The 21,975-nt window shown below is 41.6% G+C and overlaps 1 protein-coding gene across 2 annotated transcripts in view; it reads right to left on the reverse strand.

Moving 5' to 3' along the window:
• LOC122564966 (early estrogen-induced gene 1 protein-like) overlaps positions 1 to 21,975 on the reverse strand; it is a 123,308-nt gene that overhangs the window by 10,017 nt on the left and 91,316 nt on the right. Inside the window, exons 5-9 of one of the 2 annotated variants that reach the window (XM_043720527.2) lie at positions 21,218 to 21,264; positions 13,189 to 13,340; positions 10,811 to 10,915; positions 5,888 to 6,077; positions 4,245 to 4,366 (exon numbers count right to left, since the gene is read on the reverse strand). In XM_043720527.2, coding sequence (XP_043576462.1) covers positions 4,245 to 4,366; positions 5,888 to 6,077; positions 10,811 to 10,915; positions 13,189 to 13,340; positions 21,218 to 21,264 — 616 coding nt within the window. Of the gene's footprint in view, positions 1 to 4,244; positions 4,367 to 5,809; positions 6,078 to 10,810; positions 10,916 to 13,188; positions 13,341 to 21,217; positions 21,265 to 21,975 lie in introns of both variants that reach the window. The other variant, XM_043720526.2, reaches the window with a different exon arrangement.

Genomic DNA, 21,975 nt, shown 5'->3' on the forward strand with positions numbered 1-21,975 from the left:
CAGTAAACTGCATCTGCCATGCATCTGACCACTCACCTAACTTGTCCAGGTCACCCTGTAATCTCCTAACATCCTCATCACATTTCACCCTGCCACCCAGCTTAGTATCATCAGCAAATTTGCTAATGTTATTACTAATACCATCTTCTATATCATTAACATATATTGTAAAAAGCTGCGGTCCCAGTACTGATCCCTGCAGTACTCCACTGGTCACTGCCTGCCATTCCGAAATGGAGCCGTTTATCACTATTCTTTGTTTCCTGTCAGCCAACCAACTTTCAATCCAAGTTAGTACTTTGCCCCCAATACCATGCGCCCTAATTTTGCTCACTAACCTCCTGTGTGGGACTTTATCAAAAGCTTTCTGAAAGTCCAGGTACGCTACATCTACTAGATCTCCCTCATCCATCTTCAGAGTTACATCCTCAAAAAATTCCAGAAGATTAGTCAAGCATGATTTCCCCTTCATAAATCCATGCTGACTCTGACCTATCCTGTTACTACTATCCAGATGTGTCGTAATTTCATCCTTTATAATAGACTCCAGCATCTTTCCCACCACTGAGGTCAGACTAACTGGTCTATAATTTCCTGCTTTCTCTCTCCCACCTTTCTTAAAAAGTAGTATAACATTAGCCACCCTCCAATCCGCAGGAACTGATCCCGAATCTATCGAACTCTGGAAAATAATCACCAACGCATCCACGATTTCTCAAGCCACCTCCTTCAGTACCCTGGGATGTAGACCATAGGCCCCAGGGACCTATCAACCTTCAGACCTAACAGTCTCTCCAACACCAATTCCTGGAAAATATAAATTCCCTTCAGTTCAGGTCCTTCAGCCACTGTTACCTCAGGGAGATTGCTTGTGTCTTCCCCAGTGAACACAGATCTGAAGTACCAATTCAATTCTTCTGCCATTTCTTTGTTCCCCGTAATATATTCCCCTGTTTCTGTCTTCAAGGGCCCAATTTTAGTTTTAACCATTTTTTTGCCTTTCACATACCTAAAAAAAACTTTTACTATCCTCCTTTATATTATTTGCCAGTTTACCTTCGTACCTCATTTTTTCTCTGCGTATTTCCTTCTTAGTAATCCTGTTATTCTTTAAAAGCTTCCCAGTCCTCCGTTTTCCCACTTATCTTTGCTATGTTATACTTTTTCTCTTTTAACTTTGTATGTTTCTTAACTTCCCTCGTCAGCCACGACCACCCATGCCTCCTCCTAGGATCTTTCTTCCTTTTTGGAATGAACTGATCCTGCACCTTCTGCATTATACACAGAAATATCCACCATTGTTCCTCCACTGTCATCCCTGCTAAGGTATTGCATCATTGAACTTTGGCCAGCTCCTCCCTCATAGCTCCATAGTTCCCTTTATTCAACTGAAAAATTGTGGAGAAAGGAAACTTATCCTCATGTCAGTACAAAATGAACAGCCTCTCATCTTGAGGCTTGATCCGGTCTTCTAGATTCCCCTGCCAGTGCAAGCAACCTCAGTGCCTGCCTTGTCAAGCCCCTTTAAATTTGGCCATGTTTCAACGAGATCACTTGCCCAGAGAATAAATGTCTAATTTACTCGGCCTCTCGTCATAGGATAACCCTCTGCTCCCAGGGACCAAACTCGAGAATCTTTGTTGTACTGGCTACAATGCATTGTCTTTAAAATGGAAAACGCTCGATCAACACCCTTTCTACCCCAGCACTCCCTCCTCCCACCCACCACCCCTCTACCCCAAAGTATTGTATAAATGCTGTCTCCTCCACACTTTGTGTCAGCTCTGATGAAGAGTCAAGGAGATGCAAACATTCGCTTGCTCCCCCTCCATGGATGCTGCCTGAGCCACTCTGATCTCCACCATTTGTTGTTTTCAGTTCATCTTTAGATATAAATTATGTAATTTTCTGATACCCTAGATTAATATAAAAGAACCAGGTCACAGAAATTAGGGTTTAACTTGGTTCTGCACTTATTAAAAAGCTTTAAAAAAAAAAATTGAATTTAAAAATGCTGAGAAGGTAGTTCAATAGCCCCTATCCAGAAGTTTGCTCAGATGATCATTTTGCTGACTGCGATTTGTTGTTCTTCAATCTCTCTTCCCCAGGTACTTTTCACTTCTTTGCAGAGAGCAAATAGTTCATAACTTACAAAGCCTTTCTCTGATTGGATAAAAGTAATAGCTTACAGCTATTGGTGAGGGAAAATAAACTGGCTTTCTTCAGGTTTCAGGTATGTTCTACTGCAAGGAGAGATGCACCACCTTCCCTTTTGGGCATGTGATAGTTTCTGGCCATATTGATCACATCCACAAGCTGTTCACTTGCACAGGAGCTAATCACAATTGTTAGCAGACAGAGAATTGCTCAACACTCCTCAAATTAATCAGCCTCTTGTTGCTGGCCAAATCTCATTTTGCATACACCCCTAATTGTGTCCCATTTGCAACTAACCTCCCCCACTGGTTGAACAAAGCAGCTACCTAAACACTACCTACAACAAGTATTGGTAACTGTCTTTTAAGTACATTAATCCCTTCCACAATCCTCAAATTTTTAAAACAGTTCTTTTCCCAGTTCTAGAGGGGGGTCACTGGTCCCAAAACGTTAACTCTGATTTCTCTCTATAGATACTGCCACCTGCTAAGATTTTCTAACAATTTGTGTTTTTTCCCCCCCCCATTTCAGTCTACTATCAAAAATACAGAAAAAGGTAGAGTTTTTATACTAACCATAATTTCCCATAAACCTTGTGAGCTGTGATAATGTACTGCATACTTCAGTTTCACTCAAGAATCCAAGATAAGGCAGATTGACTGTCTTATCCTATGTGTAGGCAAGGATGTCTCCCTACGATCAGCTGATGAACTGTTATTCTTTCATGTTGAGCCCACTTAGGACAAATCCTGAGGTTCCAAGCACAGATGGCACTCTGGATGAGGGTCTTCATTCTCCATCATCAAAAGTGACTTGCTATCACCACTACTGACTGAACTGTCCAAGTCCAAAACAACTGGACCTGTAGCAGCTGGTGAGGAACCAAGAGGGGAAAGCCTACTAGACCTTCTCTTCCCAAATCCACCAGTCACACGTGCATCTTTTCGTCAGTAGGAGTGATCACCTCACAGCTTCAGCAACAGAAAGTGGAGCTTTTGAACAACACAGCAGAGGAGAAATCTATTTTCTCCATCAGATCTGTGCCCATTCTTTGTAAAAATTATCCAGATTAGTTCCACTCTTATGCCCTTTCTTCAGAAAGCAGCCAACAGTTTTCCCTTTCACGTACACATCCAAACCTCTTTTGAAAATTACTGAATATGTTTCCACAGTCCTTTTAGGCCTGATTATAACCTGCTGTCTAAAAGACCATTCTCATGCCACCTCTGGGCTCTTTTGCCAATTCCTTAATGTCAGAAATTAAAGGAAAATACTATGTAGGCTGGAGATCTGAAATAAAAACAAAGTGCTTGAGAAACTCATCTGTGGAGCATCTGTTAACTACACAGGAGCTAATCACAGCATCTGTGGAGAGAGAACAGAACTAATGCTCACATCCAATATGGCTGTCCTCTCCACAGACACGATCAGACTTCCAGCACTTTTTGCTTTTATCTCAAATGTTCTCTGCTATGTGACACAAAGATTTTGAAAACATATTACAGCCTCAGCCTCAAATTGTGGCATAGCTGAGAAAGTGACTGGACAAATACTTGGAAAGGGAGCATGAAGGAGTGTGGGAAGGGCAGTTAAGTGGGATGAGATCAAAATGGAGATATAGATGTGAACAGCCTAATCTCCCTGCCCGTGCTGTAAGTTCTACAATACTTGTGTGGTCCAATTGGCAATAGAGAGATAAGATTTGGCAACTGCTGAAATCAACATACTTTTATAGTTGTCTCATCGCAGAGCACACAACATTGTGGTTTTCCCCATGAATAATTGAGGCATTTGACAAACTTTGTGGCAGAGCCCAAATTCTTTACAGTAACATCAATCACACTGTTAGACAGAGATGGAGGTCAGCACACACATCTAAACAACACTGCCTTTTCTTGTGAATGCATATATCATACTAACTTCACAATATATCTGCAATATTAAACAGCATTTTGGAAGAAGGCAACGCTCCAGTTTGGGTGATTTGACCTTTAATAGTCCTCCTGTACACTAAAAAGGCAGCATCGCCACATGGATGAATAGTGGACAATGTCCCTGAATTAAGAGTGGGAACGTGGCAAGCTTACCTTCAGCATTACTGACATCTGTGAAATCTTGACTCTGCACAATTTTCTCCACAATGTCATCTGCATCGATTCTGGTATCATCAACCCAAGTAGGTTGACTCTCGACAGTTTCCTTTTTTCGTCTGTGGAATGAGAAACCAATTAGGAGCAGTACAACAATGCACTTAAAAATTACATCCACAGCCCGTGCATGAGGAGCCCTGAAATTCAGAAGTTAGCACAACCTTTCCAACCAATACTTTACTGGAGTGCCAACTCTGGCAGGCCTTTCCGGTCAAAAACATTTTAGCTGCAATATGGCATTGCATCCTGCAAATCACCAAAATCAGAGCAAACTTTCCCCCCAGCAATCTACACACTTGCATTTTCCAGCTGAGGCTGTAAAATTAAAAGACCAACTGCAGCATCATCCAAACAGGCCAGGTAAAGCAGCACTGCACTGGGATCAATTTCGTGATTTAGACAAGTACTTGCTTGCCAAGCCACCGGGGCAGCAGCACTCTGGTTTCATTAAAGCTCTGCTAGTGATCCACAATCAGAATGGAATTTGCAGTCAGTACTCTGTGGTGCTGATAGATTGCACAATACTTTTGTGGCACAGACACAAATAGCATTGGCCAAGGTCACAGACCCAACGATACATTAAGTTGCTTTTTTGTCCCTACATTATCAGGAGTACATTGTTGACGCACTCCAGGTTTGATAATTATTTCTAAATTTTATGGGTTTTTTTTGCACAGTTGAATACAATGCAGGTCAGATAAAGATTTATGTACTTTTGACTCTGACCACATTCCTGCAAGACCAACTCTTGAATTCTTTTTTGAAGGAGGCTGCACATTCAATGCCAAACAATAATGGAATATTTCCATCTCTGGCCACACAGAATCACCCACCAGAATATCAACTGGGATTTCCAGTGGTCACTCCATATAGTACATGTGCTACCAGCAGAAACAACTTCCTTCAAATGAGCCTAAGTTGGATTAGATTGGCCTGTGAGGTCAACTTGTCTCTGCAGTCTGTACTGTCTATTTTAAACACAAATCAATACAATATCTCTGAACACCTTAACTTGGCTATCGGACTGGTTACACAGTCAGATGCTAAATTCTAGACTTTGAGCTATTTGAATCTTGCTAATTCCAATTCTTTTTTTTTAAATAGAATCATGCAGCATAATTTCAACTTGAATAAACAGAGAATGGAAAGTTGCTTCATTTGAGTCATGAATAGAATGCCTGCAAAACCCAAGCATCTGGAGCTATAAAGCATCCACCCATTTAGTGAGGCTTTTCCAGTTCGGGAATGCAGGTTGTGAAGATGCATTTGCTGACAGAGTAAAAACCTTGAATTGGACAGGAATGTTTTATCCACCATTTTTTAATTTCATAAAATGTGAAAAAAGTCAGACTATAGACAAACATTTTCCGATCTGGAACAGACAGATCTCAGAAACAGGACAGTGTGGAGTTTAAAGAAATGCAAAGACAAAAAATATCACAAACTGGTAACAACAACACCCTTCAAATCAAAACGGTACACACAACATTCCGTGGTCTCACCTTCTGTGGGTCCTGCTATCAGGATGTGCACTATCCAGAGATAGGGAACTACCTCTTTTAAACAGAACAGCTGTGTACCTGGGTGGCCTTTCTGGTGGGTGTGCTGGCCTTGGGGGCCTGGGTGGTCGCTCCACTTTGTGTTCCTTCTCTCCATCTGTGCTCTCAATGGTTATGCTGAGCCCTCCAGAGGCACTGCTGCTGCTGGATGTGTTACGCCGGTGAGTTAGGTCCGAAAGGCTAGAGGACCGAGAGTGCTCAGTGCTGTAACCTGTGTTTTAAACAATATTGAAATTGGAAATAAATGTCTCAATTACAAACAAAGATGTTTCCCTATGGATCTCAACCATGCACTAATTTTCCAATTTTGGGATCATCCTTCTTTTTAGTTCTAATTTTAGTTAATGACAATTAGCTAAAAATTGTGATTCCATTTGCGCTATTAAGAACTAAGCTATTCATTTGCAGCATTACTTGTACAGTATGACTAATACAATAATTTGACTTGCCCCCAGCACTTGAAAGAGCAAACTACCTCAAGGGGACATGGGCGTCATGTAATAAGCTGTGAATCATGTAATTCTACTCCTCTGCATATGATCATAATAGGCTTTTATTGTGGCATTAATTTTACTTCATCAAGATCATTTTCACATGAGATTACAATGTGCATTAAAATAATAACTGGGAGTAAGCAGAATCTGGTGTTTAATCTGTTCATGACATCACCCAAAGTGTAAACAAACTGCAGCTGCAATATGCATACCAGATGTTTAATATCTCATTATGACAGTTACCATGATCATCAACATGAGCATTCTTAGCTTAGTAAAGACTTACATTTTTCCCAAATGGGACGTGGGTATTGCTGGCAACGATTACACGGATTCCTGAGGAAGGGTCACTCGACCCTAAATATTAACTCTGACTGCCCTCCACAGATGCTGTCAGACCTGCTGAGATTTTCCAGCAATTTCGGTTTTTGTTCCAGACTTACAGCATCCGGAGTTCTTTCGGCTTTTATTAAGGATTACACTGGTTGCCCTTGAACTGAGGGGCTTGCCAGGCCATTTCAGAAAGCAGTCAAGAGTCAATCACATTGCTATGGATTTGAAGCCACACGTAGACAGATCAGCTATGGACAACAGATTTCCTTCCAAACAAGCATTTAATATGGTAAGAGATTTGACAGTGTAAATAGAGAAAATGTTCCTTGATGGGGGACTCCAGAGTAAGTTGGTAATGAATATTGGCCTTGTCAGTGTCATCCATTTCCATGATCTTGACAGCATTATCAAAACAGGGGAGATGAGACCTAGACTACACCTCCTCCCACCCTGCCTCCTGTAAAAACGCCATCCCATATTCCCAATTCCTTCGTCTCTGCCGCATCTGCTCCCAGGAGGATCAGTTCCAAAACCGTACAACCCAGATGGCCTCCTCCTTCAAGGACCACAATTTCCCACCAGACGTAGTCGACGATGCCTTCCACCGCATCTCTTCCACTTCCCGTTCCTCCGCCCTTGAGCCCCGCCCCCTCCAACCGCCACCAGGACAGAACCCCACTGGTCCTCACCTACCACCCCACCAACCTCCATGTACAACGTATCATCCGCCGTCATTTCCGCCACCTCCATACGGACCCCACCACCAGGGATATATTTCCCTCCCCTCCCCTATCAGCGTTCCGAAAAGACCACTCCCTCCGTGACTCCCTTGTCAGGTCCACAGCCCCCACCAACCCAACTTCCACTCCCGGCACCTTCCCCTGCAACCACAAGAAATGCAAAACTTGCGCCCACACCTCCCCCCTTACTTCCCTCCAAGGCCCCAAGGGACATTTCCATATCCGCCACAAATTCACCTGCACCTCCACACACATCATCTATTGCATCCGCTGCACCCGATGTGGCCTCCTCTATATTGGGGAGACAGGTCGCCTACTTGCGGAACGTTTCAGAGAACACCTCTGGGACACCCGGACCAACCAACCCAACCACCCCGTAGCCCAACACTTTAACTCCCCCTCCCACCCACTCCACCAAGGACATGCAGGTCCTTGGACTCCTCCATCACCAGACCATGGTAACACGACGGTTGGAGGAAGAGCGCCTCATCTTCCGCCTAGGAACCCTCCAACCACAAGGGATGAACTCAGATTTCTCCAGTTTCCTCATTTCCCCTCCCCCCACCTTGTCTCACTCAAATCCCTCGAACTCAGCACCGCCTTCCTAACCTGTAATCTTCTTCCTGACCTCTCCGCCCCCACCCCACTCCGGCCTATCACCCTCACCTTGACCTCCCTCCACCTATCACAATTCCAACGCCCCTCCCCGAAGTCCCTCCGCTCTACCTTTTATCTTAGCCTGCTGGACACACTTTCCTCATTTCTGAAGAAGGGCTTATGCCCGAAACGTCGATTCTCCTGTTCTTTGGATGCTGCCTGACCTGTTGCGCTTTTCCAGCAACACATTTTCAGCATTATCAAAACCCATTGATCTGGACAGGCAAACCCAGATCATCAATCTCAGCCACCTATGTAGTGGCGCACTGTCATAGAATTAATCTATTCCACTGGCCTAAGAGCAACGAGATTAATTTAGTCCCCAAAGCCAGTATAGAGGAAATGTTGGAGAGACTAGGTTTGTATCTATTGGAATTTAGATTAGAAAGTACTTTGATTTAAACATAAAAGATCCAGAGGAGTCTTGACAGAGTGGACATGCAAAGGATGTTTCCTTTTATTGGAGAATCTAAAATTAAGGGGTCACTGTTTAAAAGTGTTGGATCACCAATTTAAACATTTAAATATTTTTGAGTCACATGTCTTTGAAACTCTCTCCCCAAAAAGGCAGGAGAGATAGAGTCATTGAATATTTTAAAGAGAGAGTTGGATAGATCCTTGGTAAACAAAGGATGCAGTGTTACGGGGGAAGGTGGGAATGTGGATATCAGGAACAATCAGATCACCCAGGATCTTATTAAATAGCCGATTTAATAAAGCTGTATTTTGGGCGGAGGGGTACATGGCAACTCCTGCCTCTCGTTCATAGTTTGTAGAAGACGTATGTAGAAGACAGGCTATATGTAAACTCTGTTAAATGCGCTTGGTTTTTTTGCACCTGTATCCCCGCATTGAAAACACATGCTGGGACAGACACAGCGGATTCCACAGCGGGCAACTCCATTCCACTGCACTGCTTCTGAAGCAAGTATGCAGATTTGACAGATTAGCGGAAAAAAAAGCTGTGTTTTATGACCTTAATCGTAAACAGCTTTAGTTCGTCATTACTTAAACTTGACTCAGGTCAAGCTGCTGCAGCTTTCCCAGGACTTGCTTTGAAATGGTTAGAAGTCAGGCTGCATCCAAAGCATGGGACAAGAATTTACACAATACCTGAAAGAGTGTATTTTAATTGTTTATATGAGTAAGACAATAAGAGTTAAATCAGATGGCTTAGGGACAAAATAAGAGGTAGAAATGAGCAATATTTCCTTTCCTGGTAGCTTGGGATTTGTTGTGTAGAATGTAAGGAGCTTTGGTCTGCAACTGCTTGGAATTATAGATGCACTGGTGTGAATGACAATAACAAGGTGTTGAAATAAATCAGCTCTCCTTTCCTCAGAATTGACCCGCTTTGTTTTAATGCCTTGCTGAATGAGAGTTAAAAATCAGTTTAAAGAAACAAATAAAACAAACACAAAAGATGACAATCCAGGATAAGATACATTACACTGGAGCGTTAAATCTGAAAAACAACTGAATTGTACGCCACCCCTAAAACAGGATCGAGTTACTTTCACAAAATGGAACAAAAGACAAAGATGTTTGCCGACAAATCATTGACAAGGTCACTGCAACAGAAAAAGCCACCAGGAATTCTCTGAAGTCTTCTGCTGCTGTCAGTTCTTTACATTTGCTTCACCTGAAAGACTGGGTCATAGGGCATTTCTTTGCATCTTGTTCCAATCCCTAATTTTTTTTTTTAAAACTTCAATCCTTTATCCTAGGCCTAGCTAGTTATTACTGCTCGAATCAAGTTCCCATTTGTCAAACTGAAAGTGCACTGGATAAAAGAGACTAAAAAGATCAGATATTTTCTGAAGAGACACTACATAGAGTAGGGTTGTTTTCCTTAGTGTAGAGAAGGCTGAAGGGAACACCTGATTGAGGCTTACAAGATTAGGAAGGGAATAGATAGTCATTAGGAATGAACAATTCCCCTTAGTAATGACTAAGGGGCACAGTTTTAGGGTAAGGGGAAAGCAGTCGAGAGGAGGTTTAAGAAGAATCTTTTCACCTAGAGGGCAGTGGGTATCTGTAAGGGTGGTGGAGGCAGGAACTATCACAGCATTTAAGAAGTCTTTAGATGATCACTTGGAATCCCACAGCATATAAGGCTATGGGGCCAAGAACGGGGAAATAAGATTAGGTTAGATAGGTACTTGTTGACTGGGCCAGACACAATAGGCTGGAGGGTGTCTTTCTGTATTGTAAAACTCTATGTCCATAAGTTGCTTTTACTGCAGTACAGGAAAAATCAATTAATCTAATCTTAAAACAAAGCAGCAACTAGAAAATGGGATTGAAGGGTTGTGTGGAAGTATTTATTCAGCTTCTAATCACATACAGCTTTGTTTCTCTGAAAATCCAGCCTCATCCTCCTGTTAGCTCTGCATCCTTCCTTGGTAGCCTCATGTCTCCTTGTTCTAAAATCTTCTCATCTACACCATCCAGTTTTACTGTCCGAGAATTCTTTTCCCTCTTTTTAAGATAATTTACTATTCCACCGAGGCCAGCTGTGTATTATGTGCTGAACACAAGGCTGGAGCAAGAAAATTAGCCAAACAATAATGAAACCCACATTCCTGTCATTAGATCAGTACTGTATTACTCAGCACTTTACAGACAGCATTATCCTGAACGTCTAAGACTGCAACTCCGAGCCTACAGGCTCCCCAGAAGATGGCAGAGACACAGGAAGAAGCAAAGGAAACACTTACCTGACACTTTTGAATGCTGACTGGCATAGCTGGAATTCCGAGAATGACCAGTTTGAAATACTTCATCTGGGCTGGACGGGGTCTGATCGGCATCTTCAGTCAGACCTAACAGAAACAGTACAAACACAGGAGATACTGCAAGCAGTTCTTGGTTTTCTTATAACGTGATTAATTCAAGATTCACTCAGGACAACGGCAAACTGGAACACAATGGTGCAAAGAGACTGTGGTGAAGGTAGAAAATGTCCCACCCTGAAACTTGCAGAAACCTCTCTCTGCTCAGCTAATCAAGCACTTCGGGGGCTCTGGGTCCAGTCTATTCCACCTGCCTGAGGACAGGAGCTTCTGCTGTGGAATAACGAATGGGTGGGAGAAAAGCCATATTTATATTTGCCTTTATAAACAAAAGCCATTACAACAGGAATGAGACTCCCTACCCCAGCACCATCCAATATATTACACTCAATAACATTCTAATCTTAAAATATTGTCGCAGTGTGTGCACTGATCACTTGGCCTTTTAAACAAAAACATATATTCTAGCAAACTTGCCACGGCATCGCTGGTGGTATGGTGGATGATGACTGGCAAAGTGTCAGAGGTGGAAGGAAGAGGAATGTCTTGAAACAGTCTGCTAATATGAACTGGAATGCAGTGCCTGAAAGGATAGTGGAATCTAGTTCAATAACAATTTTCAAAAGGGAATGTAATAAATACTTGAACCTAAGAAAACTGCAGAGCTATGGTGAAGGAGCAATGGAGTGCAAGTAATTGAATAGCTCTTTCACAGGGACTACAGTAGCTGAATGGCTGTAATGTTTTGCAATTCTTGATGATCTATTGTCTATCTTAATGGTAGCTTCATACAATGAAACACACAAATCATGCTGCTAATATGCAGTTGGGTATAACTAGCGTGCCCCCTCAGAGGACACAAAACACAAATACTGTAAATAGCTATATCCTAACATCAATTGATGAGGTAATATTTTCTCATTTTAATTGTAAAGTTTACATCCCTGACTCTAATGCTGAGGAGCCAGCAATTGACTGCAGTGAGTGAGATGGGTCTGATCCACACAAGCAGTAGCGGAGGCCTGCTCAGGTTACTAAGGACGGTAAAATCCAACAGAAGGAAATGACAGTTTACTTGCTTGAAACACAAGGTTTGCACAGACTGCTTCAGAGACACATCCAATGTGCTTCTTAAAAATAAAAATACCAATCTGTATTTCCTTCCACAGGCTGGAAGAGGAATAGAGGAGCAAACAACTCAAGGTACCCAGTGCAAATTATGAGACTTTAGAAACCCTCAGATAATGAGGAATAAGTGAATGATAAACAGTAGTGTCTGCCCTGTTTAACCAAGTCAGATTAATGGGTCTGTTGCATTAGATCATCCTTAACCTTTTCAGGAAATGTAATGACTCTGAGGAAAGCTGTGCTGTTAGAATCATGGAATGGAATCATTGGATCCCTACACTGTGGAATCAGGCCCTTCGGCCCAACAAGTCCACACCAACCCTCCAAAGATTACTCCATCCAGACGCATTCTCCTACTATTCCACATTTACCCCAGACTAATGCACCTAACCTACACATCTTTGGATTTAGGAGGAAACCAGAGCACCCAGAGGAAATCAACACAGACATGGGGAGAATGTGCAGACTCCACACAGACAGTCTCCCAAGGGTAGAAATCAGACCTGGGAGCTGGCGCTGAGAGGGAACAGTACAGAGCCACCGTGCCACCCCAACCCTGAGCCCCTGTGCCATTAGCTGTAGATTGGTCAAAATGACTATAATAGCAGCTGCATTTCATAATTTATATTTATATAATCATTAAAACAGCCTAAGGCACTTCACAGGAGCACTGGAAAACAAATCCAGCATCTTAAGCAAAGCACAGAGATATTAGGTTAAATGATAAAAAGCTTGTTCAAGGAAGTAGATTTTAATGAGTATTATAAATGTGGAAGAGATGTGGAAGGGAATTCCAGAGATTATCCAGATATCATAGAATCCCTACATGGTGAAAGCTGGAAGCACGGCCATTCTGCCCATCAGGTCCACACCGACTCTCCGAAGAGCATCCCACCCACCCAAATATGGGTCAGTGAGCACAGTGTAAGCAGAGAATGAGACTTCCTGCAAGTTAAGACAAGGAAAGTAGTGTAAGTAACATCAATATGTGGAGGGTACAAAGTGGGAGGCCAGCTGCAAGTGCATAGGAATAGAGGTCTAGAGCAATGAAGGCAAGAATGAGGGTTAACATTCATTTACTTAAAACCCATAATATCATGGTGAGAAACTGATATTATTCAGGTCATAAAGATAGAAAACAATGTGGCCTTGGCTACGACTAGAATAACATGTACCTGAACTGAGTGGAGGCCGAGGTTTTGGCTGCCTCACTGAATGCAAGCCCCCGGAGGCAACAGTATTGTCTATGGTCCCATCTCCCTTACAGTCCAGCTGTAAGGAGCTGTCTTGGCCTGGTATTGAAATAGACTTGGCAGTACACGCAGGCCTGTGGAAACCAACACAAGGAATTAGCTGCAATATTTTTGAAATTCCACACTTTCGGTTGAAATACTTTGACTGGCAATACAATTTTTACAGTTAGGCAGATGATATGGCAGACGGATCTTATGCCTGGAACTACAAACTTTATTTCAGTTCATCTCTCAGCTGGGCTGGTAAAGAGATTGTATTAATCTGCAGGGCAACCTCTTCAATTGAAACCATATCAAAATGCCAGAAGGGTCCATAAACCTACGTCCCTCTGATGAGAAACAATATTTCTAAAGGAGATCTTCAATTGTTCAGCTGAGCAAAAAAAAAAAAACAGACAAGCTGATGGTTTGTAAGTTTCTGGCAGTCTGTAGAATATTAGCCAGTGCAGTCTAAACAATGGTCACTGCAAACAAGTTAATTTCAAGGGTATTGCAGAGTTTCCATGTTAAGATAAAAAGGATATAAATAAATTCAAACATTTATTGTCATGAGTTTGATCACTCATCTTAGATTAGGCAGTGGTGTGGCTTTAAGACCAGAGTCAATGTCCTTGGCCAGAGGTACCATAGGTGGGGCAATAGGGGAGCGAGGAGTTGGAGGAAGTCAGGCAGACTGCTGTTTAGTGATGTAGTAACGTAGTGATGTGCTGAAGTACTACTAGTTGCCATGAACACCCACAAGCACTTGGCCTGCTGAGACCTTGGGCTTCAGCAGAGAATAACTTGTCAAAGAGTGGGCTATTAGCACCTGTGTAACACCAGTTTGTTACATTACCTTCAGGAGGGAAAGTGCTGAAAAGAAATCACTAGAAACAACTTTGTAAAATTCTCAGAACAAACTCCCAGTTAACGATCTAAAAGTACCTCCAGGAATCAGAACAGCACTTTTGTCATCACTGCAAGCATGCAGAAGGATGTGTGCCGGAAGTAAACATCGGTGTCAATAGATCTCTGAAAACTTGATGGGGTGAGGCAAACAGCTTGACCACTAATCTCTGAGCTCGAGGCTGGGAGTATTCCATGCTGCCTCAGAATGGCAACGTGCCCATCAGCATCGTTTAAGATACCCTTTATCTTCAGTAAATGTCAAAAGGAAATCTCCCCTACACCATGGACAAACTCCATTTCAGCTTCCCTTCAGTGAAGGACACAACATTTTTCAGTCCCAGATAAAAAGAGAGAGAGAGATGAGAGAGGTGGGGGAGGAGAGACAGAAGAATTGGAGGGGGGTGGGGGGGGGGGGGGGGGGGGGGGGGGGAGAGCAAGAGCGAGGTGAGAGTATCTAAACGCAAGCCTCCAGAATTGCAGTCAATGTCTCTGGATGACCATTGTTAGAGGCAGCAGTGAAGTGGGAATGTCACAGGGCTCATACTCCCAAACCTTAGGATAATCGTCTATTAAATTATTTTGAATCCCACCATAATAGATGGTAAAATTAGAATGTAACAAAAAACAAAAGTGTGGAATAAAAATGGTGACTATTCAGTGATCACCAACTGTTGTAGAAACCCATCTGATTCATTAATGTCCTTTAAAGGAAAGGAATTCACTGTCCTGATCTGGTCTGGCCAGTCACGCCATGACCATTCAGCCCATCATGTCTATGCTGGCTATCTGGAAGATTAAGGAGAAAGTGAGGACTGAAGAAGGGCTCATGCCCGAAACGTCGATTCTCCTGCTCCTTGGATGCTGCCTGACCTGCAGCGCTTTTCCAGCAACACATTTTCAGCTCGTGGCTGAAAGATCAACTCAGTCTCACTTCTCTACCTCTTCCCATAGCTTTGCAAGTTCTCTCTTCTGATAACTGAACAACTCTTTTGAAGATGTTGATTGAGTTGCACATCCAGCATGTTTGTAGGCAGAGTAAGGTAATGAGTCTTACCAGACCTTAGGGCTGCTCTCTCATTATAGATAAAGACAATGGTGGTGGCTAAACCACAGGGTCACTACTCTTTGGGTGAGGAGAGAGGTTGAGGAGGACAGTCCTTCATGGTAACCTTAGCTGGTGCAGAATTGAACCCACGTTGGTGGCATCACTCTGCATTGCAAACCAACTATCCAGCCAACTGAGCTAACTACATAAAGAAAGAACCGTTTTCATCTTGACTGTAGACATTCAAAGCTCACAATAACTTTGTTAATTATCAAGCAACTGCTGCTAGGCAGAGTACTCCAGACCCTAATCACATACTGTGTACATTTTTAATGTTGCCATTGCTGATCACCTTAAGATCAGTGTCCTCTAGCTCTAGACCTTTATGCCAACCTGTGCAGTTTCAACCTATCCAATCTGGCCAGATGTTTATGTGATTTTGAATACCTCTCAGATCTTGGTATGGAATATGACCCAGACAGCCAAGAGCACTAGAGGGCAGCAGACACACACACACACACAGGCACTTGGTACTCCGAAACAAAATGGAGATTCTCTAACTGGAATTATAAAGTAAGATTGGTTCGTGACTGCAAAGGAAACACTGATAGGTAGCAAGTTAGCTTCAGTTCTGTATGTACCGTGAAGCTAATAAAAATTCAAAACATTCACAATGCGAAGAGTAATTTTGGAGAGCCAAGAGCACAGACTAGAACCTGCTGAAAAGTCTGCCTTTGACAGATAGAGGATTACTGACAATATTTCCCCTTGACTGTGCTGTGTCCAATCATTACTACAATCCCGAAATGTTGCCAGCTTTGCCTCAGTGGCTTTAGATCAGTGACCCCTGAGTTTAAGTATCATTTCAACGATTCAAACATCCAATCGCCCAGATTACCTAGAATTTAAATCAGCAGCAGAATCACCCTTGCAAGGAACCTCAAGCACAAGTTCGTTGTGATCTAAATAGATCCTGGAAGTCAAGGTTTAATTGTTCAGTTATGTATTGATTATGGAAAAAAAAAATGGAGATTGTTATGCAGTAACAGGCCCAGGCGGTGTGTATGGATTGCTGGCGAATGCAGACACGAATTAGGCTGGTGTTGACTCAAACAAACACAATGGTCAATCTCTATCTGAGGCCATTCTCAGTAATTGCCACATAGATGTGCCCAAATGTGGTGTCAACACTCCTGCAAACTGAAGTAACACCAAAAGTCTGCGACAGAATGTAACTCAGCAACTCTGTCTCCAAGTTCCGTTTTCTCTTCTCCTGAAGGTCATTATTTGATATAGAGTTCCTTGGACCTGTCAGATCCCTCAATCATTTGTCCAAAAATTCCTTAACTTATGCTGAGACTTGCATTGGCCACCCGTTACCCTGTCCTCATCCAACAGCCTCACAGTAGGGAGACTGTGGCAGGATGCTGACCAGCCACAGCCCAGACTAGCACACTGCATTTAGTAAATGTCCTGCGGCTGTTGGAAGTTAAATTCAATGAATACTTCATGGAGTTAAAAACTTACCTCAGTAATGAAAAGCATGGGACAATCATTGATGGTCATATACATGTGACTGCAGATCCACAGTTAATACGCATGATCCTTAACTGCCCCTGAAATGTCACAGCAGGTTACTTGGTTAAGGAACAAGTGTGGATGGGTAACAAACATTGTCCTTGCTAGCAACGCACAGATCCCATGAAAGCAGAAAGAACCACCCATCAAAGCCAGTATGTTACCCTCTGCAGGCTTCAATTCCACACTGTATCACGTCACTGCTAACCAGCAGGAGCCGTAAACAATATGGTTATATATAAAATCACACCGCTCAACCGAGCGGCAAGAAAATCAATCAAGGTTTCATGTGATACCTGAGGTGCTCTTCATAACCTGCCACCTAGTTTAGATTTGAGAATGTTCAATTTTTAAAAAGAAATTTTGGCATCCATTTGAAGTCTCTTGTGATATGATATGAGGTCAACCTCCAAGTGTCCCATAATTACTGCTCTTTCCAGCAAGAGCGCTCTTCCTGCAGTTACTGACAGCTTCCTTTTGTGGTTTCTTCAATCTTTTTGCAATACTCCGCTTATTGTTCAAAGGTTACAAGCTGGATTTTCTTCAGTTTGTCACACAGAGTCAAAAAAATAGTCTTAAGTCATTCTTCAGCAATGTAGCCTTGGCACCATTTTGCATTATGCCTGGTTCTGCAAAACCTGTGATTGCTGCTACAGTTAGTACATAAATAAAGGACCGTTTTCATTTTTACTATAGACATTCAAAGCTCACAATAATTCTGTTAATTATCAAGCCACTGCACTCATCCTCACATGGACACCCCATCTCATAACTTAATTGACTGAGTAAATGAAGTGCTTTCAGAGTTCCTTTGGACACAAAGAAGGGGAGAAGGGAAGAGAAAGATGTGAAGGAAGCATCAGTCTGTTAGCAACTTCTCACAATCAATCAGTTACACTGATGTCCAGACTGCAAGGGGTAACATCCTAACATGCACTCTGTCAGAGGCAGAATACCAAGCTCCAAGAAGTGAAGCAGAATTTTTACAAGAGCGAGTACACTCCTCAATGGTTGAGAAGAGTGATTCTGTAGTTCAGTGCACTACTGAGCCAATCACAGCAGCATTATCCATGATTTCTATCTGCGCTGGATCAAAACATAACAACCAGAGGCAAGAGAGAAGACTACCAATTCTAATGCCCATTCTAACAAAACTGGCCATTTAGTCAAGATCTTGCTTGCCTATGAAATTGTTGTATGAATTTCACAAGGGGAAAAATACTAAAAGACTAATGTTTTAAGTGCTGATAGCTGATGGATTTTCATGCATTGCATGGTGCCATTTATCAAGGTCTCCCTTGTATTACTGTACAAGCAGCAGAGTTAATGCACATCCATCACATATTCAAAGCCGAGATTGATTTTTAATCAGTAAGAGAATCAAGGGTTATGGGGAAAAGGCATGAAAGTGGAGTTGAGGATTATCAGATCAGATCAGACATGATTCCATTCAATGGTAGAGTAGACACTGAGCTGAATAGATTACTTCAGCTCCTAAGCTGAAAAGTCCCAGTTTCGGAGAGGGCAGGGAGATGATATATAACTACAACCTAACAAAGAGGAGAAAATAAGGAAATTATGGGGATATTTGGGAGGAAAGATTCATGAACCTCAAAATGCTAACTGCATTAGGCACCAGCCCCCTTCACAGACTTCAGTTCAATGTTCTTTGCAAATTGATTTTCCAAGAACTGATAGAAGATTTCACCAACATGTTTCAACTGGAACACCAGATCTTTAAAGTCTACGGAACATTAAATGAGGATTTAGATTAACAATATACTCAATTCTTATGCAAATATAGTCACAGAATTGAATCTGTTCTTCACAACTTCAATTTTTCAATAACTGAAAGGATTATATTAATAAATAGAGTTATAATTGCTAAGATTAAAGCTACTATATGTGCACAGTGCAGCAATAAATCATTCTGTTGATCCTACTCTGCTGCATTTTGCTAATATCACTATGCCAACAAGACAAATACTGAAGTGTATTTTTAGTAGTTAGTTCATTATCTAGACAAGTGATGTGCATATATTCATCTGAAAAATGTCACAGAACAGCATCAGCTGGATGTCAACCAACCTTTGTTCAATTTGTTGAGTATGCATTTTAAGAGAAAGGGAGAGTGTGTGTGTAGTGCCAGAGGTTAATCCATCACACCGATAGATTCTTTGTCTCTGTACAAACCTCACCGGCAAGACTGCATCAAGAAAATGTTTTCTAGCCTATTTGATTGCTTTTTCTCTCCAAAGTGAGAGTATGGAACCATCCTTCACCATCAGTACAACCTCGGTTTTAGAAAAAGATTGTATAATAATTCCATCAAATAAATGTCTTTGTGAAGAGTATAAATCAACATAAAACTATACTGAAAACAAAACAATGCTGGCGATCACAGTGGGGTTAGGCAGCATCCATGGATGCGCCAACACAAAACTATAGTTAGGAAGCCTTTCAAATAGAGAGAGCAATTTGTTTTGTTCATTCATGAGATCTGAATGTTGCTGTCATCTGTAATTGCTCTTGAGGTGGTGGTAGTGAACATTCTTGACAATAAAGTGGTTTCCCAGACCATTTCAGAGGACTGTTAAGAATCCTGAAACTTTTAAAAGTCAGCCTCCCATGTCATCAGCTCAATGCTTCTTATAATATTGAGTCAATCGGGGTATTTTACTCAACTTGATTACTATACTTAATTTCTCTTAAAAAAAAAGGGGAAATGGAGATTAAGAATTGAGACTTAAGCTTCATTAGAAATTATAACACCAGAGGATCTCTACACATTGCATTGAAAGCAATGTACAGCATCGCTGCACTTACTGTTTAATTTTGGAGAGCAACTAACCCACACAGGAAGTTTCCCAGGTAGAAGAGTTTCAAGCTAATTAGCAAGATCCCACAGATTGCGAAGCACACTGCATTCTGAAAGGAGAACTATTCTGAATCTCTGCCCACACAATGAAATCCAGTAAGAACAGGTTATACCAGCTGTTGATCTATTGCAGACACAATCAACCTTGAAGAAGATCTGTCCCAATCTACCATTTCAGAAAGCAACAAAGTGGTAAGATTTTTAAAAATCCAATGTATAGCTCAGTGGGACAGCCACTAAGATTAATGCAGATTAGTCCCTTTTAGTAAACACTTTCAGAGACTTCAAAAAAATTCCATCTGCCCTTCTTGATATAGTAAGCAACTGTTCCATGCAAAAACTTGAAAAACATCTGCCTTTTAGATTAGATTAGATTACCGACAGTGTGGAAACAGGCCCTTCGGCCCAACAGGACCACGCCGACACTCCGAAGAGCAACCCATTTAATGTGTGGAGATTCACAATTGAATCTCGTAATGAAGTTAAGTTCGATATGGATCCCAGAAGAAACTGGCATTTTTATTCTGGAAAACTCAACGCTGAAAGGTTTCTCATTGGATAAAACAAACAAACAGTCACTTTACCGTTTCAATTGCTGAGCAATTAATACAAATTGGATCTATTTTATTATACATGGATAAAGTTATTGTTTTGTCCTGACCAAACAAATGTGAACAGCTTTAAACATTTCAATAAAATTGTTTTAAAACTTTCAGTATCATTTTACCACCTTTTCACAGTTATCAGCCTACCGATCATCACTAAATACTGTCTAAGGATAATATTTAAGCAATTTGACCAGTTTAGTTTTTTTTATATGGAGGGAATAGACAGAGAATGAGATATATTGTCATACTCAAATGGAGTGATTCATTCAGGCTGCTTCACTGAATACATTTGGGGTTTTGCTTGAGCACCTAGTAAACGTTTCAATGAAGGGAAGGAAACAATTTTTTTCGAACAGCCCTGCCGCTCTCAAACTACATTATTAACAACTTTAAAACAAAATCTGTATCAGAGGTTGACAGTCAGACTTCAATCTGGGTCACTGCTACACCAGAACGTAAAGGAGTAAATACCCCTCTGCTGCATTGATTCTGGTTTTTCCTGTGTTCAGACAGAGATGGGAGATGCAAGGCAGCCTCCGAGTGACTTCTTGCCACAAGCGGTTTCATTTGACTGAAACAGGCTGCTGGTAACTGCGGTGTCAGTATCTGATCTTTAAGGTGACAGTAAATGCAAAATGAAGGAACTGATGTTTGGAGCTCAATCTTCCTGGTGCATTGCTCTGCTGCTGACCCAGAACCAACATCTATGTGACTCTCAAGAAAATCTGAACCAGCCAAAATCTCAACATAAAAAACTTGGAGCTAGAGCAATCAGTTACTTTATTTTCCTGTTTTACAAAGTATGTCACAGGGGGTTGGGAGGGGAGCATAACATCCTTTACATTATATCAGCATCTAGAAAAAACAAGTCAGATGATTGATTCTTTTGCTGTGGGCTCAGCAAATTGCTGAATTCAAGCTCAAAGCTTATATGGTTGCTGTTGAAACACTTACGTTTTGAAACAAGGATCTCCTGACAACAGTTGCATGCCTATAGTGACCTGTGAAGAGAAACAGTTTGAAAGAATAACTAAATAAGACCTTTACTAAGAAAATTAACTTTTGCTTTTGAAGTAGCCATGAGAATGAGAGATATAGCTGTTAAACAAAATTAAATAATAGATAATGGTGAGACTAAAGTACTGATTTTGTCCTGCAATCAGAGAATCTCAAACCAAAAGGTTATAAGTCAGCTAAATTCCAGTACAAAATTGCAAAGCTGTAACTACCGCAAATCCCTTCCCTTCCAATTATATTTGATAATATCTTTGCAAGTTTGAAAACATGTTGCTTGTATTCTATTGGCGGCATGCAGATCTGTAGTTGACAACAGAACAGTACTTTTTCAGTGGGTCCATGAAACCCAATCCACACAGCAATCTGTCTGCTAGCAAATCTGAGAAGGTAACAAGCAGGACAGGTAACGAGAAACCAGGAGATGAAATATTTTGAGTTCCAAAGGCATTTGATAAGGCCTAATTTGCATAAGGCTACTCAATAAATGCCTCAAAAGGGATATATAGTTGGATTAATCGAGCAGGCAAAAACTTAGCAAACTGAATATAACGTGGGCAAATTTGTGGTTATGCACTTTGGTATAAAGACTAAAACTAATATAATTTAAATGGAGAAAGACTGTGGCAAGTTGCAGCACAGAGGGATTTGGAGGTCGCCATGCATGCATCATTAAAAAATTAGCATCCAAGTTTAGG

Source organism: Chiloscyllium plagiosum, unplaced genomic scaffold (assembly GCF_037043375.1).
Source record: "Chiloscyllium plagiosum isolate Xiang-an unplaced genomic scaffold, Cpla_swu_hap1 HiC_scaffold_21, whole genome shotgun sequence".
Lineage (NCBI taxonomy): Eukaryota > Metazoa > Chordata > Chondrichthyes > Orectolobiformes > Hemiscylliidae > Chiloscyllium > Chiloscyllium plagiosum.